Below are 27312 nucleotides of genomic sequence, written 5' to 3'. Positions count from 1 at the left end.
GTAGAAAGAGACCTGGGCGGGGACCCAGGAAGCCTGGTTCTCTGCCCAGTCCTGTACCTGACTCCTCATGGTCTCAGTCTCCCCATCTGAGGGGCTCAGGCCAGTGGTCTCTTACAGCCCTCCTGTCCTATTGGTCAGTGGTTCTGGGTGAGGGATGAGGAGTGGGGGGCAACGGTCTGGAGGGATTGTGGGAAGCTGCCAGCTCAAGGGGGAGTTTGCAACGTGATCCCAGAGCGAAAATAGCCCAGGTCATTTTCAGCTGCTTGGGCGGAGGTATCTGATCCCAGCAGGGCAGGGCAGCTTGGGCAGGGGGCAGGGAGGAGCATTCTGTAAAGCTCTCTGGGAAACCAGACCCCAGGATGGGAGGGTGGGAAAAGGTTGGCATGCCCGGCTGGGCTTCCTGAGACCACCCCCTCCCCGCGGGGGCTCTGGAATGGAAAGATGAGGAATGCAGAGGGTTAACAGGAGGTGAGGGCTGGACTCCAGCCCCCTTTGGGTCCTGGCCTGGATGAGGTGAAAGGTCAGCCCCAAGGAGTCCAGGCACAGCTGGGGAAAGAGTAACCGGATCCTAGCCCTGCTCAGGGGATCATAGAGCCGCCTCCCCCAGGAAAGGTGCTTTGACATCCCCAGGAAGGAGTTTGTTTCGAGGACTTGTTCTCAGCAAGCACTGGGGGCTAGGGGAGGGTCCTGGCCCAAGGGGTCAGGGAGAGCTGCAGGCCTGGAGCCCCAGCCAGTATGGCAGTGCTTTTTCATCCTAAGGTCAGGGGAGGTGGAGGTGAGCTTGCTGGAAAGGTTAGAGGTAGCCTGTTCTGGCCTTGCTCCTACTGTGTCCCATTTATGACTCTGATAGCCAATATTGGGGATTGGGGAAGCTTAAAGGTAGGAGACTACCCCCCAGAACACACACTGATTAGTGAGAGAAGCTGCCTGATACTAGATGGTGACACTGAGATGTGTTTGGGGTGGAGAATTACACCCTAACTCTGAGATGGCTTTGCTGTGTGTGGTGGGGTGTTAGAGGGTAGCATGGTGTGATGGGAGGCAGAGATAATACACGGAAGAACGTGGACTATGAAGTCAAGTTTGACCTGGGTTCAGATCCTTGCCTCTGGCTTAGGCAAGCTATTTAACCCAAGGCTCAGTTTCCCCAGCTACAAAATGGGACTAATAGTACTCACCATAAAGGGCAATTGTAAAGATTGGCACAGAACAAGTGCTCAGTAAAAAGTAAACCTTAGTGAGCCTCATTATGTCCCAAGGTCACACACTAGTGTGGCACCCGCATTAAAACTGGCAGTCTGGCTCCAGAGGAGTTGGTGAGCCGCTAGAGTTGGTCTGAGGGAGAGGATAGTTATGAGAATGTGACTGGGTCAGTGTCCCCAGGGCTCTGCAGGAGACTGTGGGAGTATCCAGGTCACTTGGGCTAGGATGGGGTGAGGTGAATGATGTTTAGTCTGTGGCAAGGGGTGGCTGGGGCAAAGTTCTTCTTAACGCCAACCTCTGGGACTGGCGACAGCCCCCTGTTCCCCACCCCGGCGGGTTTGTGCAGCCATGTGTGGGTGTAGCTCTCCCCGGAGTGTGGCTCTAGGTATGTTTGAGAAGGCGCAGGCATCCCAAGAAAGAACAAGTCGCCTTTTGTACGAGTCCAGCCCGGGGCTGGGCTAGGCCCTCTCTGGGGGATCCCCTGTTTCCGCGCCCAGCTCCCTGCCCACGGACAGCGCCCCAGCCCCGCCTGCCACCCGAGGGGGCCGCGAGGCTGCCCGAGCGACCCCTCCCGGGACCCACGCTTCGGCCCGGAGCAGGGGGCGGGGTCTGGAGCAGGGGCGTGTCCGAAGACCTGACCCCGCCCCATGACATCACTCCAGGTGCTACCAATCTCCGGGAGCCGTGCCTACGGGCGGCCCGCCCCTCCCAGGCTCCGCTCTCCGGAGATCTGGAGGCGCAGTAGGTGGAGGGGGAGGCAGCGCCGGCCCATGGGGCGGGGAGACCATTGAAGGCCTCGCCCTTCCTGCTCTGGGCGGGGCTGAGCGCACGACCCTGAGAGTGTACGGAGCAGCTCCCAAGACCTCCTCTCTCCTGGTGCGCTCTACCTTCTTGCCCACCTGTCCAAATCTTACCAGGTACCACTTTCTGCAGGAAACCTTCCAGAACCGACCTCCACCCAATCTTTTCTCTGATGACCTACCCCCTTTTAGCGACCCTCCGTCATAACGGCGATACCGGTACTGACTGCTCCTAACCGCAGCAGCCGTCCACTGAACGGTTTACCAAACTGCTCCTTGTTTTTCATTGAATATCTTACCAGATGGGTCTCTGATTGCTTTCTACCTTGTCTTATGAGCCTTTCTCAGCCACTGGGTTGGAAGTTCCTCTGGGCAGGAGTTCCAGACATGGCATGGCTCAGAATAGGCACTACTAAATGTTTAGGATGGATAGTAAATGAGGAGATAGGCTCACGGAGGGAAAATATCCTGGCAAAAGTCACACAGCAAGTAGGTAGAACAATCAAAGCTAGAAACCAGGTTTCCAGGCTCCATTCAGGTCTTTAGTTCTGGTGTGTGACTAAGAGTAGGAAGTTGCACAGAGGATGCCATAGACCTTCCCTCTTCCCGTAGGAGGGCTTCTCCCCCCACCAAAGATCAGAAGAACCCGAAATCTGTTTTCCTCTGCAGTCCACACACCTTGTACCAGAATCCCTGACTTCTGAGAAGATGAGGAAGAAGAGATGTTGGAGGAGCTGGGAGGGCTTTTGCAGGCCAGAGTGGCGGTTCTGGGCTATAAGGAGTACTGTGATTCCAGTAATTGGGGGGTACTGGTTCTGGGGACATAAAGCATTTCGCTTGCAGGTGGGAGGTTCCAAGTGGGGCAGGGAGGAGGGTTGGGAGCCAAAGTATGTAGGGGGTTCAGTGCAAGGGAGGCAGGGATTGTGCTGGGCCAGCACACCCCCCACCACCGAGCCGGCCCGGTGGAATGCTGTGAGGCCCGGGGGATGGGGCCAGGCAGCCAAGGTGTCTCCGGTGGCACAGAAGCAGTTAAGAGCTGCCTCAGCCCGTTCCTTCAGACAATTAGTGACATCTCGCTTGACAACACCACACTGAGCTGATGCAGACCTCAGCCCCCCTCCCGGCCCCCCCATGGCCGCTTCAGCTGTTTATTCTTGGGCTTTAACAATTGGGATTCTGACTTGGAGGAGCGGGCGCCCTGCGCTGCCCTCTGACCCTCCGTCGCCTTGGCAACTGGAGCCCGGTAGGCCTGGGCTCTGCGTTAGGATTACAGATCCTGAATTCACAATCTTGCTGCTCCCCTGCAAGCAGAAGCAGCAGCAGCAGCAGCATGCGGGATCTTCAGCTAGACTGGAGGGGACAGAGAAAGAGGATCCCCAGGGGCCAGCCTGAGGCATGGGTGGGAACCAGGGATGCCCACAGGCACCCCAGAGAGTGGTGCCCCCCATGGAGTGGAGCAGGGCCCAGAGCTCTGCTCAGCTCCCAAGGTCTCCCATCCTCTCTCTGGAAACTTTCTTCCTGGTAGAGCCCCGAGGGCAGGGGCCAGGCTTCTTCATCACTGCCCTCTCTCCCCCTCAGTCTGCCCCCTACCATGCCCAGAACTCCAAGTGCCAGCAGACTGTGCCCCTGCAGTGCCCGCAGCCATGGCAACAGGCCCCCCTCCCTTGTCAGCTCTCCTCCTTTCTCCCTCCCCACCACCACCATATCCCCCCCCCACCAGCAGCCAACTGCCCCAGCTGAAACCGGAGCCGATGCATCTGTGAGCCTCATGCCCAGACCCACATTCCATTTCTGTCCTGTCCCCCCCAGCTCTGACAACGACATCTCCCCCTCCTCCTCTTCAGGCCCCCTCCCTCCTTGCCTCCGTCTACTCCTGCTGCCCCCCCACACACACACTTTATCACTTAGTGTCTCCCCCTTCCTCCCTCCCCAGTCTCTTGAGTGCGTCTCGCCCTTTCACTCTGTGTCTGTTGGTCTTTGGGTGTGTCAGTCCCTCTGCGTGTCTCCAGCTCCCTGTGGTGTCTTCAGTTCCCTGAGCCTTGCCCCGTCCGCGGCACTCCTTCTCCATCTCCTTCCCCTCTGCATGTGTCTTGCTCTCTCTCTCTGTCTTTGTCTCTGCCTCATCCTGCCTGTCTCTCTGTCTCTTTGTCTTTTTCCTCCTCCTCTGTCCCTCTCTTCCTGAGTCTCTTTTTTGCTCTTCTCCTTCCTCTCTGGCTTCTTCTCTGTCTCTTCCGCAGCCCCTCCCTCCTCATCTCTTCCTGCCTCTTCACCCTCATTCTGCCCCGTTTCTCTTGCCCCCACATTCTCCCTCTTTCTGTCTCTCTTTTCCTGAATCTGATTCTTTGCCTTGGTTTCTCATTCTCTCTCTCTCTCTTCTTCCGACTGTCTCCTTCTAGTACATAGATTTCTTTCCAGCCTTCTTTATCTATTTCCCACTTGGCCATTACCCTCACGGCCCCTGGGTTGGAACTGGGAGAGGGGCGCCCTCCAGAATCACCCCAAAGGAGTTCCCTTTCAAGTGGGGGCCAGATGTCCTGGCACCCCATTGGGCACATGTAGTTGAACCTGAGATGAGGAGGGGAGGTTCTAAGGTCAAAGAGCCCACAGGGGGCGGGGTACCGGGAACCAAGAATGCCAGGCCTCCCTTCCCAGGGCTTCAGAGGACAGGCTCCATCCATCTAGCTTACCTTCTACCAGCCCAGGTGGAGGCAGAGGCTAGTCCTAGGGGCTGAGCTGGCCCAAGAAGCCCCCGGCTCTAAGAACTCAAAGTAGAGCATGTTTAGGCTTCCCTCACTGATTCCTGGGATTTGTTCCTCCCCTGCTACAATGAAAGCTGTTTCAGACTGTGCCTCAGTTTCCCCCAGTGGCACGGGGTGGGGGTGGGGTACTACCCTTGCTCTATCTCTGACTTTTTTTTAAAGTACTTTGAGTTCCTGGAGCAAAATCGGGCTTCTAAAGAACAGGGAAAGGGTAAAGTGACTCCCAGCCCCTTGCTCACCACTACTCTGTGCTGGAGGGGGACTCCAGCACAGAAGAATTTGTTTGGCTCAGGGCAGGGGTAGCATAAGGGTCCTGTCTCCTTAAGTATCTGGTGGAGGACAATGCCCACCACCACCACCCCGCCAGCCCCCGCCCCCCCGCAAAGACTGGCAGCCCCTGCTGTCAGGCTCTCCCTCCCAGTCTGGGCAGTGGCCTCTAGCCCTTCTCCCCACAGCCCCTCTTCAGAGTGAGCTTCGCATCATGGGAAGCAGGCCCTGGGGTGGGGATGCCAGGCCTCCAGGGCCCAGCCCTTGCCGCTGGGTGTGATGAGACCTGGCCAGACAGACAGTTCTAGGACCCTGGGGTCTGGGCACTACTCACCAAGTGGCCAGGCGGGGGAGTAGGGGTGCCTGGGGGAGGCGGGTTGCACGCAAGGCATGCTGGGCCCCCTCGGCGGGTGGGTGGGGGGAACAAAGCTGGCATCGAGGCCTCAGCTAAAATTAGCCGCTTCCCTGCGCGGGAGCGAGCATGCCTGCCAGCCGCCCAGATCGCCGCTGCCTCGGCAGGCCATCTGTCGCCACGTTTTGCTCAGTCCCCCAGGGCCCCCCAGCTCCAGCCACCCTAGGGGCTAGACAACTCTGCTCTGAGGCTGTCCCCGGCCAGGGTTCTGGGCTCTGCTGCTGTCATGCTGTGTGACCTCAGGCTAGGCCTGTCCCTCTCTGAGCTTCTGTACAACGAGAGGGCCCCAGACACTGACCTCCCAGTCCCCCAGTCCTTCCGAGCACCAGGTGCTGGTGCTGGTCATGGGGGCTGGAGTGTGGGCTGCCTCCCTCCCATAGAGCTGGCCCTCTGGTCCAAAGTTTGAAGGTGGGCCAAGTGGGGTTTAGGGTAAAGGTCAGGCTATATGACAGACTCCTACCCATTTCCTTGATCTTCACTGGACAGTAGGGCAGCTCTATAAGCAACAACACCCTAACACACACGTGCACACACAATCAATCTCCAAGCAGTCTTAAGAAACAGCTTCAGGTGGGAAGCCTGGAGGTGGTGGCTGAGTTCAGCCGATACTAGCTTGATCTGTGGCTTGGGCACATCTCCTGCCCTCTCTTAGTCTCTTTTCCCCTCTTCAATAAGAAGCTCCCATTTCCTGAGCACGTGTCCACTTCATGCTGCGTTATCTCATGAGGCTGACGTTATCACTCCTGCTTTACAGCTGAGGAAACTGAGGTACAGAAAGCTGAGGTTCCTGGTGGGGAAGCAGTGGAGCCAGGGGTTGGACCCGCTGTGTCCTCCTTCCCGTGGCCCCAGGACTGTGCTTGCTGGTCTGTAGCCTCAGCGCTTCCCTGGCTGCCGCCTCTTCCCCACCTCCCCAAAGCCAAAGAGACTGAGCCTCTGCTGCAAGGTCACTCCGCTTGGCCTGGGAGGAGTTCAGACTTGAACCCAGGCCCCTTGGCTCCTGTCCTCCCTCACTTTCTGGCCAGCAGGCTGGGCCTGTTCCCTGGGTGAGTCATGCCCCTGGACTTTGGCCTCCTTGTCAGGCTCTGTGGCCTGAATTTGGAGAGGGGGCCCTTGTAAGAAAGAGGGGCTCCCCCGGCCACAGTGGGAGTCTGAAGCTATCGTCCCGCTCCCTCAGTCCTGGGCCCCCGAGGGCATGGTGACAGCAACCCCTACCCTGCCTCGCCTCCCCCACCTCTAAGAAGTCTTGCAGGAACTGCTCCTCAGGCCTCGTTGACAGCCTCCCTCCACTACACAGCCTGCCCCCTCCCTCGATAACAGCTACATTCAGTTAGAAGTGGGGTGGGGGTGGCTGCCTGGGGAGGTGGCATTTTCAGGTTGTCTGTGTGCCCAGGCGGCTTTCTTCCCAGCACTCATCTTCCCCAGCTCCGGGCCAGTGGGTTACCCAGGAGGGAGCCACGGCACCTCCCCTCCTGGTGTTCAGGGACCAAGGTCACGCCCAGAGCGTGACGCCCAGAGCACCTCCACCTCCTGGGGCCAGTGGTGTTTGTCACTGGGGCAACATGTGGCTGGGCCCGGCTCTGGCAGTGCTGGGGTGACATTCATGCCCTGTGAGCTGTGACGCCTCTGCAGGCAGAGGACGGCACCACCAGGCTGGCAGTGACGGGGGAGGGGTGGGGTGGGCTGTCACCCGTCCAAAGCAGCCAGGGTGACATGTCGTTTACCCATCCTGCAATCTGGAGGGAGCACTGATGGGGAAGGGGTGAGGTTGTGTCCCTGGCTTATACTCTGTGTGTTCAGGGGAGGGGTCCGTACCTCTGTCACACCTGGAAGGTGAGGGGTGTGTGTGTGTGTGTGTGTGTGTGTGTGTGTGTGTGTGTGTGAGAGAGAGAGAGAGAGAGAGAGACAGTGAGTGAGAGACAGGCTCTGTGCATTTCACATCCTATCAGTGGGTGAGGGGGCGCCTGGTTGTATGTCAGTTACACCATTGTGAGGGTGACAACCTGTGTTCTTGTCTCATACTGTCTGGGGGTATCAGATGTGCCCATCTCAGGCTTTGGAGGAAGTGACAGGTTCTGTGCTTAGCTCATCCTGTTAGGAGGGTAGTCACCCACTCGTACTCCTGTCTCTCTGACTGTTGGGTATGTGTGAGATGTCACCATGTGCCTATCTCATGCCGGTGTGGGGAGTGACATGTGTGATTATCTCATGCTGTTGGGGGGTTGTCAGTAACTTGGGAGCTTGTCTGTCACCCTAAAGAGACGACATGTTGCCCAGTGGTATGGGGCGGACAGTTGGCAGGGCCCCAGAGGGCAGGCCAGAGCAAGCACCCAGGCCACGGGCACAGGGACAAGCTGGGATGGGGGAGTCTCTGTTCCACAAGACCTACCTTCTGACCCAGGTGCCAGCCCTTGGGACTGTCCCCCAGGAGGAAAGACCCAGTGTTTTGCAGATGGTGTGGAAAGGGGCCTCTGGGGCTGGGGCAGGTGTGACCGGGGAGGTGGGGTGCCAGGCAGGGCCGGCATGGGGGCCTGTGTCCCCGCAGGTCTGGGAGACCCTATTGCCTGCCTCTCCTGCCCCTGAAACTGTTAAACTAATTAAGGCTGTGGAGCCGCAGGATTAATCGGGGCAGCTCGGCGGCGCGGGCCGGGAGCTCAGGTAGTCGATTAGTGCGCTGCGGAGGATATTGGATTTCTGAACCGCAAGTCAGCACTATTCCGGCCTGTTATCTCTCCCAGGCTCGAGGGTCAGGAGGCGGGAGGCTCCGGGCTCCTGGCCGCCCCGCCCGGCGGCTCCGGAGCAGCCACGCCCCCTGCCCACTCGCGTCCCCACCCACCGCCCCTGCCCTCCCTGGCCCTGCAGCAGGTTCCCGCTCTGTCACCCTCGGGTCCCCTCCATCAGGCTTGCGGCCCCAGTGCCGCCCTCCGCCCCCTGTCCTTCCTGGCCTGACTCGCACTCTGTGCCTCACTGACTCGATCCTCAGCCTCTGACTCGTCTCTCTCCACTTGAGTCGCCTTCCCTGTCGCTCTCCCTGTCCCCCACTCTGTTAGCCTCTCCCATCACCCGTCTCTGTCCCTCTGCTTTTGTGTTTGTGTGTGCCTGTCTCTGTTCTCATGTCTCTCTGTCTCTGTCTCTCTCCCTGTGTGTCTCTGTGTATCTTTCTCGCTCGCTCTCTGTCTTTTCCTCTCCCTCTGGCGCTCAATCTCTCCTCTCTCTCTCTCTCTCTCTCTCTCTCTCTCTCTCTCTCTCTCTCTTCCTCTCTCTCTCTCTCTGTCTTTTACTCTCTCTCTCTTGTGTGGTCTCGGCTGGTGTCTGCAACCAGAACAAATCTCCCCCAGCCAACACCCCCTGAACAAGGAGGCCAGAGCAGCTAATGGGAAACATGTGATTCTGCCTTGCGCTTGGAGCACCGTGAAGGGAGCCTTAGTCCCAGCCCAGCTCAGCCCCTGCTCCCCCCTTGCTGCATTCCCCCCACCACGCTGTCCCCTGCCTCCCAGCATCCCCCCAGCCTGTGCGGGCACAGGCGCAAGCTCCCCAGTCATTTACATTTCCAGGGGTGTCGGAGCTGGTGTTTATCAGTTGGGGAGTATCAGGCTGTGGAGGGGTTGGGAGCAGCTTTACTCCTTAGGTCGCCCCAGCCCTCAGGGCCAGGCAGACCTCATGCAGACTCCCCCCACCCACCACCACCATATGTAGGAGAACAGGGCCAAGATGAGCTGAGCTGTGGCGGCCTGGGGGTGGGGGGCAGCCAATCCACCCCCACTGGAGGGCTCTGGGGCCACCCAGATTTCCATCTTTTCCGCCCTCCTGGGCCTCTGGGGAGCTGCAGAGGTGGGGGCTCCCCAAGGGCTTGGGAGCTGCCCGGCTGCATTTCTCTGCCCACCCAACCAGGGGGGAAGGGGGGACGGATCAGAGGAGGGAGGCTCTGGCAGGTTGGAATTCTCCTTCTCTGCCTGTGGATAAATTGTCCCTAATCCAGGCTTGGGGAGTTGTCTGGCTCCTACAGAAAGAGAGAGAGAGAGAGAGAGAACGCAGGAGATAGGGAGGGAGGAGGGAAGCAGGCATACAAACAGTGACACAGACACACACCGTCTCACAAAGGGTCTGCCATGCACACACACATGCGCACGCGCACACGCACTGACAAGTTACATAAAGGCACCACACAAACACTGAGGCACCGTTTTACTGACAGGCATACCATGGCACACAGACTCACCCATGTTGACATTGACACAGACATACAATGACATGGCACAAGGACCCACTGACATACACAGATACACAACGATAAAGTCATACAGCACACACACGCAGAGTTACGTGAGCACATACTGACCCACAGTGAAACAGACCCACAGGGACACTGTGACCAGTCCTGCCATCACACCGTGACCCTGAAAACCCAGAGGAAGGCAGAGGTAGGAGGGAGGCAACACTGATCCACAGTGACACCAGCGCCCGCAGTCACCGGCCTTGAGGTTGGAAGCCTGCAGGGACAGCAGAGGCACGGCCACACGCCCCGCCCCAGTACACACGCCCAGAGAGTCAGAGATGGGCCGAAGCCGGTTCAGCTCCTGACAGCAGTGAGGTGCAGAGAGCTGTGTGCACACACGGGCACTCACCCCCTGACCACAGCTGGGCACACCTTGTCACACACTAGGTACACACTCACACCTCTGTGTCCCCACAGGCGTGCAAACATAGGCTCAGCTGGACACACACAGAGAACTGAACAGACCCAGGTGCACACACCCACACGTATAATTGAAGACACCGAACACAAGTAAGTATCAGCTCACTCACACACACACACACACATACACAAGTCCCATACGTGTACACTCTTACACATATACTCGTATAGACATACAGATACACCCAGAGAAGCATACAGAAGGCGAGGTAGACCCAGGAAGCCACACACAGGTGTATTTGCCCAGACAGCTGACGCTCACAGATGTGCATTTGTACAGGCAGGATCTCTGACACACACACACACACACACACACACACACATTCCCAGGCAACCAAAACCTATAAGCAGTCCATGAGGCCTGGTTCCCAGACCCACTCTCGGCTTCAGTACAGACCTCAGGAAGGCAGACAAATGGGCAGGAAGCGGTGGGGGGGGGGGTGGTAAGGAGGGCCACGGTTATTAAAGAAAACAAGAGACATATAATCAGTCGCTGATGGAGAAGGGTAAATGCCAGCTGCGTATACACCTCTCATGAAAATCTGCATTCACCATCACTTTGAACAGCAACTCTCACACCTACGTTGTAAGTGAGCTCTTAGCATTTATAGTTTCCCCAGAGTGCTTCTCCCCATTCATAAGCTCTCCCCATTTTATAGATGAGAAAACTGAGAGCCAGAGAGGTTAACTGACTTGCCCAAGATCACATAGTTGGCGAGAGTTGAGCCAAGGACCATTCTGATTCCCAAGGCCAGGTTCTTTTCACCATAGCATGTGTGTTCATGTTCACGCATACATGTACCTACCCGCACGACGATACTACCTGGGGTTTCAAGAGATAGGCTCACACTCCCCAGTGAAATGAAGTTGGAGCCAATTTCATCCTGTGCAAGAGTGGACCCCATCTAGGATGGCCTCCTGGTCCCTCTCTCTGACTCATCCTGTATCCATGCTTATGTCTGGGGTGCTGTTTTTGTTTCCACAGATGGGAGCTTGCCTGCCTGTCTGCCCATTGGCCTGGACCCCAGAGCCTGCCCAGCTAAGTGTGTGCAGAGGGCCCCGGCTTTGGGGCGACTCTCAGGCCGCCGAAGAGACCACCCTGGAATCACTGGCGAAGACAGGCCTTTCTTGCTGAGCTGGGCCTGTCTGCACAGCCTGCTCAGGTAACAGTGTATAGGGAAGCCGGGTCTGTGCCTGGCCACCCCAGGAAGTGGGGATCAGGGGTACTTCCTTCCCAGTCCTAGCAGGGATTTCCCCCCTCCCAGCTTAGGCCAAAAAGAGGCCCTTTAGAATCAAAATATTTTAACCCAACTTACTCAGACTCCCCATTATCCAGAAAGGTGAGGTCCATGGATATACAGGCGGTTCCCTGGAGTCCTGCCTCCTAGTCTGGGGACTCTCCCCTGCACCTGGATGACCTGAGAGAACTGGGAAGGGAAAGGGGTTGTGACAGTGACCAGAACCCAGGACAGAGGTAGAGACCAGAATACCTGATGTGTGAAGCTGACCCCGCAGGACCCTTCTCTTCTAGAGTCTGTGGAAGCTGAGAGGACCTGGGTAATTTGGGCATGCTAGGCTGCCCTCCTGATATGAAATGGGGCAGGGGTGGGGGCAGGACCCACCTCCCAACTCTGGGCCCGAATTAGCCCACCCAGGCTCGAGCCACAGAGGCCAGGTGGGGCTGCCCTGCCCTGCAGAGGCAACTCCCCGAACTGACACATGAAGCCTCAAGCCTCGGGCTCCAGGAAGCTCCCTAGAGTCCAGCCTGCCTGGGGACCCCACCCAACTTCCAAAAGAGCATTCCTGGGGCCTGAGGTCTGGGGGCGGGGCCTCCTGGGATTGTAAGGGTGGGGAGGTTCAGCTGTGGGAGGATGCAGAGCTGGATGTACCTGACTGTATATGCACAGGGCATCTCGTGTGCAAGTCCTCCGGCTTGTGTGCAAGCAGGCACATGCAGGACTCTGTCCGTAGGTGTGCAGGGTTCTGCACACAAGAGTAAGTAGACTGGGCTGGGGGACATTCAGAGGCTGTGTATGTGGTACATCGGAGTGAGTGTGCAGGATTCAGAGCGTGTCCTGGGCAGGTGTGGGGATACTGGAGTGTTATGTGTGCCACGCTGGATGGTGTCGGTGTGCAGGGCTCTAGTGTACACTGGAGAGGTGTGTAGACAAGAATCTGAACACACTGGGGTGATGTGTGAGTACAGTGGGGTGGGGTGTGTACACGAAGATCTTCGGCGTATCACCGGGGAAGCGTGTGTTCAGGGTTCTGGCTGCACACTGGGGGTGGTGTGTGCACGTGGCTCCGTTTGTGCTTTGGAGGTGGGCTGGGCAAGCCTTCAGCTGAGCTGGGCTCAGCAGTGCCCAGCCTTGTGGCCAAATTGCTGAAGTCACTTCCTTTCCAGCAGCAACTTTCCAGGAGGAGGAGTTCTTCAGACCTGGGCTGGGAGGGGGGCGCGCAGAACAAGGAGCTCTCAGGGGAAGGAGGTGGGCGGTGGTGCGAGGCTGTGGGGAGGGCCTGGTGGGGCTGGAGGAGGGAAGTCCTCCAGTAGACAGAAGGAAAGACAAGGACAGGAGTCTGGAAGGGCCAAGGGCAGGAGGGGATGGGGGCGGAGCAGGGCGGGAAGCACAGTCCCTGGGTGACCTCGGAGAGAGGAAGGGAGGGCTGCCCGGCAGGGTGACCCTCAGGTTCAGCCAGAGCTGGCGCTGGTGCCCACACACCTGGCACCCAGGGCTGGGGGCTGGCAGGGGGCGGGTCTGGGGCAGACCTGCTTGCCAGGTGCCCCGCTCCGGGCAGGAAGGGGGTGGACAAGGGCTGCACAAAGGAGCTCTGTGTGGCTGGGGGTAGGGTGGGGTGGGGTGTGCTGTGCTGTGGTGGGGAGCCCTGATGATTCCAGGGGGTGGGGCGGGGCTTGCTCCCCTCGGGGGCGTCAGTGGCTCTAAGGGGACACCTAGTGGTGAGGGAGGGTAGTGCATGGGATGACCTAGGTGGGAGGGGTGCCGAAGCTGAGTGGGGGTAGATTAGAAGTCGAAAATTAGAACTGGTGGTTGGGACTAGGACAGTTAGAGGAAGCTTCAGGGAAGGGGGGTGACTCTCTGGACAGTGAAGAAGTTTGGTTTAGAGGAGCCCAACAAACCTAAGTGCAGACTCCAGCTCTTCCCTGTCATGGCTGTTTGTCCTTAAGGGCATTACTTAACCTCTCTGAGCCTCCATTTACATGCCAAATAAGTGACAGCTGCCATTATTTTTTTCATCATTGGTATTTTTGTTATGATTTTGGTCTGGAGTCAGGTTGGAAGAAGATCTTCAGGTACAATTGGGTGGCTGGGAGGGGGCTGAAGAGAAGGAAGTTGAGAGGGGTGATGCATAGTTCCTGAAGGGGGCAGATCCTGGGAGATAAAGGCCCTGAAGGGAGGTGATGGGGGAAGCTTCACAGCAGCAGTGATAGCCCCTTTGATGCAGAGTTTTCCATTTGAGGACATCCCTGAGCCTTCAGTCCGGGCTGGGAGGGAAATGGTGTTGGGGGGTGGGGGGAGGAGTATGCAGGCTAGAGAGAGGGTCATGAGGCCGGAAGTGAGAGCTGGGGCTGGCAGCCTGGCTCCCCTGGGGAGGCTGTGGGTGGGGGAGGGGAGGCTGCCTGGGGAAGGGGTGGGGTGGTCACAGCCGCAGCGGGGGAGGGTGGGGCTGGGGACTCAAGGATGTGGGCTGGCCCTTCCCGGCACTGTGCACAGCAGGTTGGGGCCCCCAGCCCCCTTCCCTCCCAGCCAGCTGGTGTCCCCATAGGCAGGCTCAGACACACTGACCCAGAAGCAGACAGATGGACAGAAGAACCTTTTTGACTTTGTTCACAGACGTGGGATAGGTGGTGCCCTTGGGAGGGGTCCAAGAAAATGGATGCCTGGGTGTGGTGGGGAGGGGTGCCAGCTGCTTCCCTCAGATCCTGGAGGCTGCGGGAGAGAGCAGTGGACAGAGTCAGGAGGTCTGGCAGGACGACGTGCCCAAAGGTCTTCACGGGTGGGTGGAACAGAAGCAACCGCTGGAGAGGAGGTTTCTCTCTTCTGCCAAGATCACACCCTCAGGCCCCAAGTGGGAGGTCTCCAGAGCAAGGAGGGTTGGTGAGCCCCACCCTCAGTAAGGGAGGGATGATGGCTTCTGGTAGGCATCTCAAAGAGGGCAGCACTTGTGGATCAACCGTACTGTTGGAAATTTGACCTGGAGACTCCACAGAGTCTGAGCCCCTTCCCTCCTTTGTGAGTGTCTTACCCACAGTCCTTCCTGCAAGAGCAACAGTGAGATTCTTGAAGCAGAGAGAGCCTAGCCTGGAAGGGGCCAGGCCACAGTCTGCCGGCAGGCATGAGAAAGAACAGAACCCTGAGTGATCGAGTAAATGGGACAGTGAGGAACAGCTGAGGCCTGGGACCTGCAGGGACAGGGGATGTTCTGCCTGGATGAGCAACAAAGAGGCCCTCCTCATGCCATTTTGTGGTCTTGGGCAAAGTCTCTTTCCCTCTTCCGGTCTCAGTTTCCTCATCTGTAAAATGGGAGGCACACGAGGTGGCACTAGAACAGCGTAGCCACTAGGGGAGCCGATTAAAAATACAGATTCCTGGGCTTCCCTGGTGGTGCAGTGGTTGAGAGTCCGCCTGCCAATGCAGGGGACACGGGTTCGTGCCCCGGTCCGGGAGGATCCCATGTGCCGCGGAGCGGCTGGGCCCGTGAGCCATGGCCGCTGAGCCTGCGCGTCCGGAGCCTGTGCTCCGCAACGGGAGAGGCCACAACAGTGAGAGGCGGGCGAACCGCAAAAAAAAAAAATACAGATTCCCAGATGTCCCTTCAGATTTATGAGTCAGACTCCCCTGGACTAGGGTCTGGGTGTCTGCAAGGTTACATAGCTTCCCCAGGCCCAGGGTTTGGATGCCAATGGGTTAGATGATTTTAAGGTTCCTTCCAGCCTTAAGTGAGACCACAGCTCTAGAAGGAGCACTTTCAGGAGTGGCTGAAGGAGAGTTGCGGGGGCTGGGAGTGGAAGGAGGCTTTGGACTTGATAGAATTATAGGAATCTTGCCACTTAGCAGCTATGTGACTTCAGGCAAGTTATACAACTGCTCTGAGCCTGTTTCCTCTGTAACATGGAGACAGTAAACCATGTCTCCCAGGTTAGGTGAAGATTCAGTGGGTCATATATGTGGAGGTGCTTCATAGATTGCAAATTGCCGCCCACCAAAGGCGAGTGGACGAGTGTCCCTGCCCACACTCTCCTGTCCCCAAGTCAGCTCTGCAGTCTTCCTGTGGAGTTAACAACCCTGGGCAGCGATCCTCCCAGTGGTCAGGGACCATTCAGCTCCCTGCTCCCCCAAACCCCAGCTCCTGGGGATCAGCCAGGGCCCTGAGTCCCCAGGCTCCCTTGGGTGTCAGACAGGCCTGGATCTAAATCCCAACTCTGCCCTGACCAGCTCAGGGAGTCAGTCGGTAAATATTTATGTAGCATCCATAACCCAGGTCCTGGGGTCAGGGGGTACAACGGTAAACAAGACAGACACAGTCCTTGCCCCTGAAGAGCCCATACTTGGGGAGCAGACACACTGAACAGCCAGTTATACAAGTAATTGACTGCAGTCATGATAAATACTGTGAAGGTGAAATAAAGAGGGCTCTAAAAATACGTAGCAGGGGCCGGATGGAGGCTAGAGGTGGCATGGAGGGCGGAGAATGTCCCTTTTCACATTCTTAATCTCCTTTCCTCCTTCCACATCCTACTTGGGTCCCACTTTTCGGTCTGGAGAGGAAAGAGAGAGCCTCAGGGGGAAAGGCAGGGCTGATGGTTCTGTGTGCCTCATTCATTCATTCATTTGTTCAGTAAATTTTTTTTTCTTTTCTTTTTTTTTTTTTTTTTTTTTTTGCGGTACGCGGGCCTCTCACTGTTGTGGCCTCTCCTGTTGCGGAGCACAGGCTCCGGACGCGCAGGTTCAGCGGCCATGGCCCACGGTCCCAGCCACTCCACGGCATGTGGGATCCTCCCGGTCCGGGGCACGAACCCACGTCCCCTGCATCGGCAGGCGAACTCTCAACCACTGCGCCACCAGGGAAGCCCAGTAAATATTTTTTGAAGGACATCTGTGGGCCATGTGCTGATCCGGGGGTTGGGAGATATACACAGAAGTCAGCAGGACAGAAATCCTTGCCTTCATGGTGCTTACCACCTTCCAGCGGATGGTTTCCTCGACTGTGAAAGCAGGGATGATAATCGTATTGATCTCAGGTTTGCAGGGGGGTGAGATGAGGTAATCCATATAAAGCACTTAGTCCAGTGTTTGGCAGCAGAGAAAGTGTCCCCAGAATATGAGCTTTTGTCGTTGTTGACTCCCTGGTATGATTGTTAAACCTCTGACCTCAGGCACTCTTCAGTTTTTCTTTGCAGCTCTTATCCCACTAATAATTAAGTCACTTACAATAATGTGATAAGTGTTTGTCTACCCAGTCTTTGTGCAAAGTAGGCACTCCATAAATAATGAGTATATGAATGAGTGAATGATGTCACTTCATCTCAGCCTCCATTTCCTCATCTGCAAAATGGGGTTATTAATAGCCCCTACCTCGCAGGATTGGTATGAAGAATTAAATGAAACGATGCCTGGACAGCTTCCAGCCCAGTGCCTGGCGCGCAGTAGGTGCTTACTAAACCTGAGCTGCGGTGGTCCTTTCCAGGCGCTGTCCACGCCCCGAGGCCTGGGCTCAGGCCGAAGCTGCTCCATAGCACCCCCAGCTGACAGCCAGCGACTGGCAGAGCCCCCAGGCACGGGGGCCCTCTCTCTTTCAGGTCAGCTGGGTGTGCGCTGGAGGGAGTACTGGGGGAGCTGGGGTTGGTATGTGGGGGAGACCGGGCCCCGTGGGCAGGTGGGCAGTGGTTGGGCTGTGGCCAGCAGACCGCTGAGATCTCCTCTTGCCTGTCTCGCTGCCCACAGAGATCTCCAGTGTGACAGCCCAGGCGACAGAGCCGAGGGTGAGTGGCCGGGGTTCTCCTAGAGCCCTGGGGATGGGGCAAGAAGGAAGAGGCCGTGTCCTTGGTAGGACTTCCGGGCCCTCTGACAGGGGCCTGGCCCTCTCCTGACGTTTGATCCACCTTGCTGTTGGGCTTCCCTCTCAAAAGCGGGTGAACTGTTCTTCCGCAGCCCTTAGCCAGAGTCTAGACAAAAGTGGGTGAGCTGTCAATAAGTGGAACCGGAGCCCATGGGGGTTCACGATGCGTGTGGTGGTTTAGGAAAAGCTGGGGGTCAACAAGGGGATGGGGCTTCGGGAGGGGACTCAGGGGAGGGGTGCAGGGGATCACTGAGGACATGGGAATCTGATGAGGACTTAGGCGTTCGGTGAGGGACCTCCTGCCTGTGCTGCCCGGCAGGTCCTGGTCCCGGCTTCTCGCACCCTCATGTCAGCCCCGGCCCCGCCCGGCGGCCCGCGGAGGACAAGGTCAGGATGCGTGTGAAGCCCCAGGGCCTGGTGGTGACTTCCAGTGCCGTGTGCAGCTCTCCTGACTACCTCCGGGAGCCCAAGTACTACCCCGGCGGCCCCCCCACCCCCCGGCCCTTGCTTCCCGCCCGGCCCCCTGCCAGCCCACCCGACAAGGCCTTCGCCCACACCTTCTCCGAGAACCCGCGCCCACCCCCACGCCGGGACCCCAGCACCCGGCGCCCACCAGTCCTTGCCAAGGGGGACGACCCGCTGCCCCCGAGGGCGGCCCGTCCTGTCTCCCAGGCCCGCTGCCCCACCCCCGCGGGAGACGGCAGCAGCTCCCGACGGCGCTGGGACAACGGGCGGGTGAACCTGCGTCCAGTGGTCCAGCTGATTGACATCATGAAGGACCTGACCCGGCTCTCCCAGGACCTGCAGCACAGCGGCGTGCACCTGGACTGCGGTGGCCTCCGGCTCAGCCGCCCACCTGCCCCGCCCCCCGGGGACCTTCAGTATAGCTTCTTCTCCTCACCCAGCCTGGCCAACAGCATCCGCAGCCCTGAGGAGCGGGCCACTCCCCATGCCAAGTCTGAGCGGTCCAGCCACCCCCTCTACGAGCCTGAGCCTGAGCCTAGGGACAGTCCCCAGCCCGGCCAAGGCCATAGTCCCGGAGCCACGGCCGCGGCCACCGGTCTGCCACCAGAGCCCGAGCCTGACGGCCCTGATTACTCAGAACTCGCTGACGCGGACATCCTGAGTGAGCTGGCCTCCCTTACTTGCCCCGAGGCCCAGCTGCTGGAGGCCCAGGCCCTCGAGCCACCATCGCCTGAGCCAGAGCCTCAGCTCCTAGACCCCCAGCCCCGCTTCCTGGACCCGCAGGCACTAGAGCCGCTCGGGGAAGCTTTGGAGCTGCCGCCCCTGCAACCCCTTGCTGATCCTCTGGGGTTGCCGGGCCTGGCTCTACAGGCCCTAGATACCCTGCCCGACTCCCTGGAGTCGCAGCTGCTCGACCCTCAGGCACTTGACCCCCTGCCCAAGTTGCTTGACGTCCCTAGCCACCGTCTGGAGCCCCAGCAGCCCCTGGGACCCTGCCCGCTGGCTGAGCCCTTGCGCCTGGACTTGTGCTCACCCCATGGCCCTCCTGGGCCTGAGGGTCACCCCAAATACGCCTTGCGGCGCACTGATAGGCCAAAGATCCTGTGTCGCCGACGGAAAGCCGGACGGGGACGCAAGGCAGACGCCGGCCCCGAGGGCCGTCTGCTGCCCCTGCCTGTGCCCACAGGGCTGGCGGCTGCCCTGGCTGAGCCCCCGCCCCCACCCCCACCCCCACCTCACACCCTGCCCGGCCCAGGCCCAGTCCCAGAGCTGGAGCCCGAATCCTCCCAGACCCCAGTGGTCCCTACCCGCAGAGGCAAGTGCCGGGGCGTGCGGCGCATGGTGGTGAAGATGGCCAAGATCCCCGTGTCACTGGGCCGGCGGAACAAGACCACGTACAAGGTGTCGTCTTTGAGCAGCAGCCTGAGTGTGGAGGGCAAGGAGCTGGGCCTGCGCGTGTCCACAGAGCCCACCCCGCTGCTGAAGATGAAGAACAATGGGCGGAACGTGGTGGTGGTCTTCCCACCCGGCGAGATGCCCATCATTCTCAAGCGTAAGCGCGGCCGCCCTCCTAAGAACCTCCTCCTGGGCCCCGGCAAGCCCAAGGAGCCAGCGGTGGTGGCAGCCGAGGCAGCCACTGTGGCGGCAGCCACCATGGCCATGCCGGAGGTGAAGAAGCGGCGGCGGCGGAAGCAGAAGCTGGCATCTCCCCAGCCGTCCTACGCAGCAGATGCCAACGACAGCAAGGCCGAGTACTCAGACGTCCTCGCCAAGCTGGCCTTCCTGAACCGCCAGAGCCAGTGCGCTGGGCGGTGCTCACCGCCCCGCTGCTGGACACCCAGTGAGCCCGAGTCAGTGCACCAGGCGCCCGACACACAGAGCATCTCCCACTTCCTGCACCGTGTGCAGGGCTTCCGACGGCGAGGTGGCAAAGCAGGCGGTTTTGGTGGCCGGGGTGGGGGGCACGCGGCCAAGGCGGCCCGATGCTCCTTCAGCGACTTCTTTGAGGGCATCGGCAAGAAAAAGAAGGTGGTGGCCGTGGCAGCCGCTGGGGTCGGGGGCCCTGGGCTCGCTGAGTTGGGGCACCCACGCAAACGGGGCCGGGGGGAGGTAGACGCTGTGACTGGGAAGCCCAAACGCAAGAGGCGGTCCCGGAAGAACGGGACTCTGTTCCCGGAACAGGTGCCCAGCGGCCCAGGCTTTGGGGAGGCGGGCACTGAGTGGGCCGGGGACAAGGGTGGTGGCTGGGCCCCTCACCATGGGCACCCAGGCGGGCAAGCTGGCCGAAACTGCGGGTTCCAGGGTACCGAGGCCCGGGCCTTTGCCTCCACTGGGCTAGAGAGCGGGGCTTCGGGCCGTGGCAGCTACTACAGCACAGCCGCACCTGCGGGCCAGACGGAGCTCAGCCAGGAGCGCCAAAACCTCTTCACCGGCTATTTTCGCTCACTGCTCGACTCGGATGACTCCTCCGACCTCTTGGACTTTGCCCTCTCAGCCTCTCGCCCCGAGTCCCGGAAGGCATCAGGCACCTACACAGGGCCCCCCAGCAGCGCCCTGCCCGCCCAGCGGGGCCTGGCCACCTTCCCCAGCCGGGGAGCCAAGGCCAGCCCGGTGGCGGTGGGCAGCAGCGGGGCTGGGGCGGACCCCTCCTTCCAGCCTGTTCTGCCCACTCGCCAGACCTTCCCGCCGGGCCGGGCAGCGAGCTATGGGCTAACCCCCGGCACTTCAGACTGCCGGGCAGCCGAGACCTTCCCGAAGCTGGCTCCTCTGCCTTCTGCCGTGGCTCGCTCACCTACCGCACACCCGCCCACCAACACCTACCCCCCACAGTACGGGGGCTACGGGGCTGGACAAAGCGTATTCGCACCCGCTAAGCCCTTTACGGGCCAGGACTGCGCCAACAGCAAGGACTGCAGCTTTGCCTACGGCAGTGGCAACAGCCTCCCTGCCTCACCCAGCAGCGCCCACAGCGCTGGCTACGCCCCACCGCCTACCGGTGGCCCCTGCCTGCCACCAAGCAAGGCGTCCTTCTTCAACAGCTCTGAGGGGGGCCCCTTCTCTGGTTCGGCCCCCACACCCCTGCGCTGTGACAGCCGGGCCAGCACGGTCTCACCCGGCGGCTACATGGTACCCAAGGGCACCACAGCCTCTGCCACCTCTGCCGCGTCCTCGTCGTCCTCCTCCTTCCAGCCCTCGCCTGAGAACTGTCGGCAGTTTGCGGGGGCTTCTCAGTGGCCTTTCCGGCAGGGCTATGGAGGCCTGGACTGGGCCTCGGAGGCCTTCAGTCAGCTCTACAATCCCGGTTTCGACTGCCACGTCAGCGAGCCCAACGTGATCCTGGACATCTCCAACTACACGCCACAGAAGGTGAAGCAGCAGACAGCCGTGTCCGAGACCTTCTCCGAGTCGTCCTCCGACAGCACCCAGTTCAATCAGCCCGTCGGCGGCGGCGGTTTCCGGCGTGCCAACAGCGAGGCCTCGAGCAGCGAGGGCCAGTCGAGCCTGTCCAGCCTGGAGAAACTGATGATGGACTGGAACGAGGCATCGTCCGCCCCCGGTTACAACTGGAACCAGAGCGTCCTCTTCCAGAGCAGCTCCAAGCCAGGCCGCGGACGGCGGAAGAAGGTGGACCTGTTCGAGGCCTCGCATCTGGGCTTCCCGTCAACTGCCTCGGCCAGCGCCGCGGGCTACCCATCCAAACGGAGCACTGGGCCCCGGCAGCCTCGGGGTGGACGGGGTGGCGGGGCCTGCTCAGCCAAGAAGGAGCGGGGCGGGGCGGCGGCCAAAGCCAAGTTCATCCCCAAGCCCCAGCCGGTCAACCCACTGTTCCAGGACAGCCCAGACCTCGGCCTGGACTACTACAGCGGGGACAGCAGCATGTCACCACTGCCCTCGCAGTCGAGGGCCTTCAGCGTGGGCGAGCGAGATCCCTGTGACTTCATGGGACCCTACTCCATGAACCCGTCCACGCCATCGGACGGCACCTTCGGCCAAGGCTTCCACTGCGACTCGCCCAGCCTCGGTGCCCCTGAGCTGGATGGCAAGCATTTCCCGCCGCTGGCCCACCCACCCACGGTGTTTGATGCTGGCCTGCAGAAGGCCTACTCCCCGACCTGCTCCCCGACCCTAGGCTTCAAGGAAGAGCTGCGGCCGCCACCCACAAAGCTGGCTGCCTGTGAGCCCCTCAAGCATGGGCTCCAGGGGGCCAGCCTGAGCCATGCAGCTGCAGCCCAGGCCCACCTGAGCTGCCGGGACCTGCCGCTGGGCCAGCCCCACTACGACTCCCCCAGCTGCAAGGGTACGGCGTATTGGTACCCGCCAGGCTCGGCCGCCCGCAGCCCGCCCTATGAAGGCAAGGTGGGTTCAGGGCTGCTGGCTGACTTCCTGGGCAGGACGGAGGCCGCGTGCCTCAGTGCCCCACACCTGGCTAGCCCACCGGCCACACCTAAGGCCGACAAGGAGCCACTGGAGATGGCCCGGCCGCCCGGCCCACCCCGTGGCCCCGCTGCAGCTGCTGCTGGCTATGGCTGCCCACTCCTTAGTGACTTGACCCTATCCCCCGTGCCGAGGGACTCGCTGCTGCCCCTGCAGGATACCGCCTACAGGTATCCAGGCTTTATGCCGCAGGCGCATCCCGGCCTGGGTGGGGGCCCCAAGAGCGGCTTCTTGGGGCCCATGGCGGAACCTCACCCTGAGGACACATTCACCGTCACCTCCCTGTAGTGCCAACTGAAGTGCCGACTGGACCTCGAGGTTTTGTTCCTGGGTGAGTCTGAGGATGTGGGTGCGGTGGGAAGAAGCGGGGGGTGGGGTGGGGGTGGGGTGGGGGATGAGGACATTAGAACTTGGGCAAGGGGAAGAAGTATAGCAATGAGCAGGAAGGATTTGAGGACAAGACTGGGGACCCGAGTTGGGATTCAGGGAGTCTGGCATTAGGAAGAGTCCTAGGGAGGAGATGGGGCCGTGGGTGGGGAGCCCAGTGTGGGGCTTGGGCATTCAGGGGGTCCCATTATTGAAATGGCTGGAGGACCATAGACTGGATGGGGCCATCTAGTTCGGTTCCTCAAGCGTTCATTTCCCTCATCCATGCTAGGTCCTGGGCAGGGACCACCTGAGTCCCAGGAAGCACTCACCACTTGACCTCTTGCAAGGGAGGGCGTTTGCATCGCCCTGCATGTGACAGATGGAGAAGGAAGCAGGTTGGATAATTATCCGCCGAGGCCCATCCAGGATACTGACCCTGCCTGCTTCCTTGTCTCCCTGGGAGCTTCATTTAGTTCAAGATGCAGTCTGGCAAGGGCCAGACTGAGGGTGTGGTCAGTATGTCCTTTTCTGCTCTCCCAGGGTACCCCAAAGGCTATTTTTCAACAGGGGTGTTGGGATCTCCCTGTGCCTGGGGACCTGTAGCCAGCAGATCTATCCCCAGGCAGGATGTTTCCTACCTAGAAAAAGCCAGTCCCTTTCATGAAGCCTAATGCTTTTCTTAAGAATTCCATTAGGGAACTCCCTGGCAGTCCAGTGGTTAGGACTCCTCGTTTCCACTGCAGGGGGCGTGGGTTCGATCCCGGGTTGGGGAACAAAGATCCTGCGATCCTGCAAGCCGCACTGCGCGGCCAAAAAAAAAAAAAGAATTCCGTTAAATATTGTTAGGTATTCAGATATTGTTTTATCAGGTATTGTCACCTCCTTGAGTTTTCTTAAGATTTTGTGTTTAGGCAAAGGAAAATAAAAGAGGGGAAATGCCCCCAAAGTGGTAAAACGGGACAGACTTGGAGGAATCATTTTCTTGATGAACAACCTGCTCCAGAAATGCAGCCGTAACTGGCCCATGAGATCCCACTTTTGGAACAGACCTGTTACAAAAATTGACCCAGACGTGGTGGGTGGTGATGGAATGGGCTGGGGGCCTGTCTGAGCCCCTCACTCCCTGCCACCTCTGCTACTACCATAGCCTCCTGGGAGTGCCTTTTCTTGGAGAATGAATAGCAGGGCTCCTGGAAAGCCCCGTCCCTGCTCTGGGAAGGCTGTTCGAAGCCAGGGTGACTCAGGGTCCTGAAGTCATGTCAGTGGAAACTTATTACTCCCTCTCTGCCTGACCTCAGCTCCCTTGGTGCCTGAAGATGGCAAAGGGCAGCACATGGGAGTCAAGAGGCCTGGGGAAGGACCACTCCCCAACTGGCCAACTTGCTACATGCCCTTGACCAAGCTTTTGCCCCTACTCCACCCACCCCCCCACCTCTGTTTCCCCATCCGTTGAAGGCAGTTGACTTTGATAATCTCTTGGGCTCTTAAAACTCTGCATGGCATAGACAGTGGACCAGACTTCCTTGGGGGACAGCATATTTTTCCTCCTAATGAAACCAGACCAAGATTAAAATGGCCTTCCGTTCCCCATGCGCCTCATTGCAAGCAGCAGAGCCATACATCTGAAGCAGGCCAGGGAGAAGCTGCTTAGGGTTTAAAATGTCAAACTCCTGATCCTTCTCACTGGAGGGGAGATGTCTCATGGATAATCCAGACATGCGAAATAATCTGAAAACCTTTCCTCCTGGGCTCTGGGTGGGAAAATAAACGGGTGAGGGGGCTGGGTGTTTGGGCAGGTCACGGCTCAGTGAGATACATAATGGAACCACCCAGTGAGGCCTGAACGCAGGAGGAACTGGGATGCCATCCAGCCCCACATTCTGGCCCCGCTCCCCACTCAGAGCTGGGAGTTGACAGCACTGTCCTCAAACCGATGCATTCAGTTGTTCCAGCCAGAGACGTCTGTCCAGCACCCACTGCATGCCAGGCATCGGGGACACAGCAGTGAACACCTCAAACAGGGTCCTGGTCCTCACGGGGCTTCCAGTTGAGCGGGAAAGACAGTAAACAGAATGACACAAAGCATCTGGTAATTATCTCTGTAGGAAGGACAGTGCAAGAGGAGGAAAGCTAGGAGGCCGTGAGGGCTTGCGGCCAGCTGACCAGATGCTGAGGCTGAGGCTGATGCCTGAAAGATGAGGGGGCGTCAGCCAAATGGGAAATGGGAAGAGCATTCTGGGCAGAGGGAACAGCAGTGGGTAAAGCCCTGAGGCAGGAAGCGGCTCAGCTTTGAGGAGCCGATGGGAGGACGGCAACACTGCGTGAGGGGGTGAGGGGGCAGGGCCAGATCATGCAGGGCATTGGAAGGAGTTTGAACTTTGTCCCAAGACAAATGGGGAACCACTGAAGCGTTCTCAGCTGGAATGTCGTGGGCCACAGTGGAGCAGGGCCCATGTTGAAGGAGGGAGACCGGCTGCAGTAGCCCAGGCAAGCAGTGGTGGTGGCTTGGACCATGGTGGTGGGAGGGCTGTCCCCCTTCTTTATCCAAACACTCCCTCACCTAGGGCAAAACCACCACCCCGGCACCCTGCCCAAGGACTGATTACAATCATTGTGGGAGTGAAGAAGCCTTGGGGATATAGGGGAGGAGAACAGTGAGGAAAAAGAGTTAACAGAGGGAGTGTCACTGTCAACAGAGGGCTTAAGCAGGGAGGACAGTGACACACTCATTCACCAACAGGCAGTGGGCCCTTCTGACCCTGGGCACAGGGGGAGCAGTCACTGAGCTTAGCCTCACATCCTGAGCCCCTCCATGCCCGTCCCGATACCAGGCACGGGGAAGACAAAGCAGACGTGGCCCCTGTCCTCAGAGTGCCCATCCACGGAGATGGAGACGGGGGGAAGGGCATTCCAGGCTGAGGAAACCGTGAGCCAGGGCAGGTCACATCCCAATGTGAATTAGAAGAAGAAAGCTTGGAGGAGCCAGAGTGGGGAATGTGGGACCTGAATGGTCTGGGAGCTGAGTTGATGGGACAGAGAGGGAAGTGGGGCCGGGGTGGGGTGGGGATGTGGGGGTGAGGGAGACTTGGGCCCCGCAAACATCTTCTAGTCCCTTAGATGGAATGCAGAGCCAGACAGACTGGCTCCGCCTTGGGCCCTCACGGCTGAAGATCAGCCCTTCCAGACCCTGGGGAAAGGGTGGGAGGGTGGGAAGGGCCCTCCAAGGTGTTTAGGGATCTCGAGTCCCCCCTCTCCTCCCTATTCCCTCTCAGGCCTGGACCTGAGGCCAAGAGAAATGTCACAGGTCCTCCAAGGTTACACCAACTGGGGCCTCACCGGAGCAGAAGGCGGCTTCCAAGGCCACCAACCAGCCAGGGTCAGCAGGCATGGCCGGACCTGGGCCAGGCACTGGCCGCTCTGGGCTTTGTCTCTCCATGTCTTGAAACCTCAAGAGGTCACCTGATCTTGTCTCCGGCCCTAGGCAAGAGGCCCTCACGTCAGGGGTCAGCCAGGCCTGCCCTGCCTCTCCTGGGCTCCTCTTCCCACTCTCTGGGGCTATCCTCCCTCCAATCCTATCTCTTGCCTCTCCTGCAGCCATTTTCAGGCCAGGCCTTCTTGTGCTGAGCCCTCATTTCCTGGAAATATAATCTCTCCATGAGCATGCCCTCTCACACTCCTCCTCTCCCATCTCCCCACATCCCTGTGGACCCAGAAGAACCCAAGGGAGCAAGGCCCTGAAACTGGAGGGTGGTGGCTAGGAGCATGCCTGTGGGCACAAACAGGCCTCCGTGCAGAGCCTGGTTCCATCCCTTACCAGCTGTGTGACCTGGTGAGTCACGTCACCTCACTGCATCTCTTGTGAGAATTAAATGAGATTACCCGTGAAGCACTTAGCTTGTCCCTGGCACACAGGAAGCATGTAATCAGTGGTTGGTAGATGGGTGAATAAAATACCTCCCCACCGTCTGTGCGCGTCACACACCTCTGACCCTTTCCTCCAAGCTCAGGACTCCGTAGCCAGCACTCCTTCACCTGCTCTTCATGCTTCCCTTCTAGGAAGGAGCTTGTATTCTAGTATGGGTTTGGGGCCTTTGGCAGGAGGCTGTGAAATACCACCTAGTTATATGCCTTAACAGTGGGGCTGAGTCCTCCCTGGGCGGTCCAGAGACAAGGTAAGCCACAGACCCCACACCAAGGGACCTAAAGCCTGTTGGGCAACAGGACCCAGACTCCTAAATGACCCAGGTCAGCTAGAAACTCTATCCACACACAGTTATCCACAGCAGTCCTCTCTTTTGGTACAGATAATCTGAAAGAAGATTGCCTTGTGATTTTGTAATACATCATGATTTCTCTCCCAGCAGATTTGCCCTCCTTGTCATCCTAACTTTTGCTGCCATAGTGCCCTCTGTTTGTGCTGGAGGGCAGGAGGAAGTAGGTTAATTCTGTGTTCAACCAGCATGAACCAGGCGCCTGCCCTGGGCCAGGCATTGCATCTGGTACTAAAGGTACCACTGAACAAGATGAGCTGTGTCCTGCCCTCATGGAGTTTACAGCCTTGAAGCAGGTGTTCATTTCAAGCCTCCATGTGGGCATCACTCTCCAGGGGAGGGACTGAAATGCTCCCACCGGAAATACCAGGGACCACCCTCTTGAACCACGGGCAGGGCAGACAGCAAGAGCTTCCTGGGGGGGCCGGGAGGGCAGAAAATGGGTCTTGAACAAATTTGAGGCTTCGGAAGCTATAGCCCTAGCTCAGCCACCTGGGTCAGCACAGCCAGTGCGTGCCAGGTCTCTGCTCCAACACCTGCCCCCGCTTCCTGAGCCCACAGC

The 27312-nt window shown here is 59.1% G+C and overlaps 1 protein-coding gene across 3 annotated transcripts in view; it reads left to right on the top strand.

The window, feature by feature from the left end:
- AHDC1 (AT-hook DNA binding motif containing 1) overlaps nucleotides 1–27312 on the top strand; it is a 65076-nt gene that overhangs the window by 32490 nt on the left and 5274 nt on the right. For 2 of the 3 annotated variants that reach the window (XM_060089242.1, XM_060089241.1), the window contains exons 3-6: nucleotides 11120–11297; nucleotides 16840–16951; nucleotides 17097–17134; nucleotides 17531–22441. In XM_060089242.1, the coding sequence (XP_059945225.1) occupies nucleotides 17605–22398 (4794 nt within the window). In that variant the 5' untranslated portion in view covers nucleotides 11120–11297; nucleotides 16840–16951; nucleotides 17097–17134; nucleotides 17531–17604 and the 3' untranslated portion in view covers nucleotides 22399–22441. Of the gene's footprint in view, nucleotides 1–11119; nucleotides 11298–16839; nucleotides 16952–17096; nucleotides 17377–17530; nucleotides 22442–27312 lie in introns of those variants that run through there. The other variant, XR_009531101.1, reaches the window with a different exon arrangement.

Source organism: Mesoplodon densirostris, chromosome 2 (genome assembly GCF_025265405.1).
Source record: "Mesoplodon densirostris isolate mMesDen1 chromosome 2, mMesDen1 primary haplotype, whole genome shotgun sequence".
In the NCBI taxonomy this organism is placed as follows: Eukaryota; Metazoa; Chordata; class Mammalia; order Artiodactyla; family Ziphiidae; genus Mesoplodon; species Mesoplodon densirostris.
The sequence above is the reverse complement of the archived record's forward strand: the minus strand, read 5'-3'. Positions and strand labels throughout refer to the sequence as shown.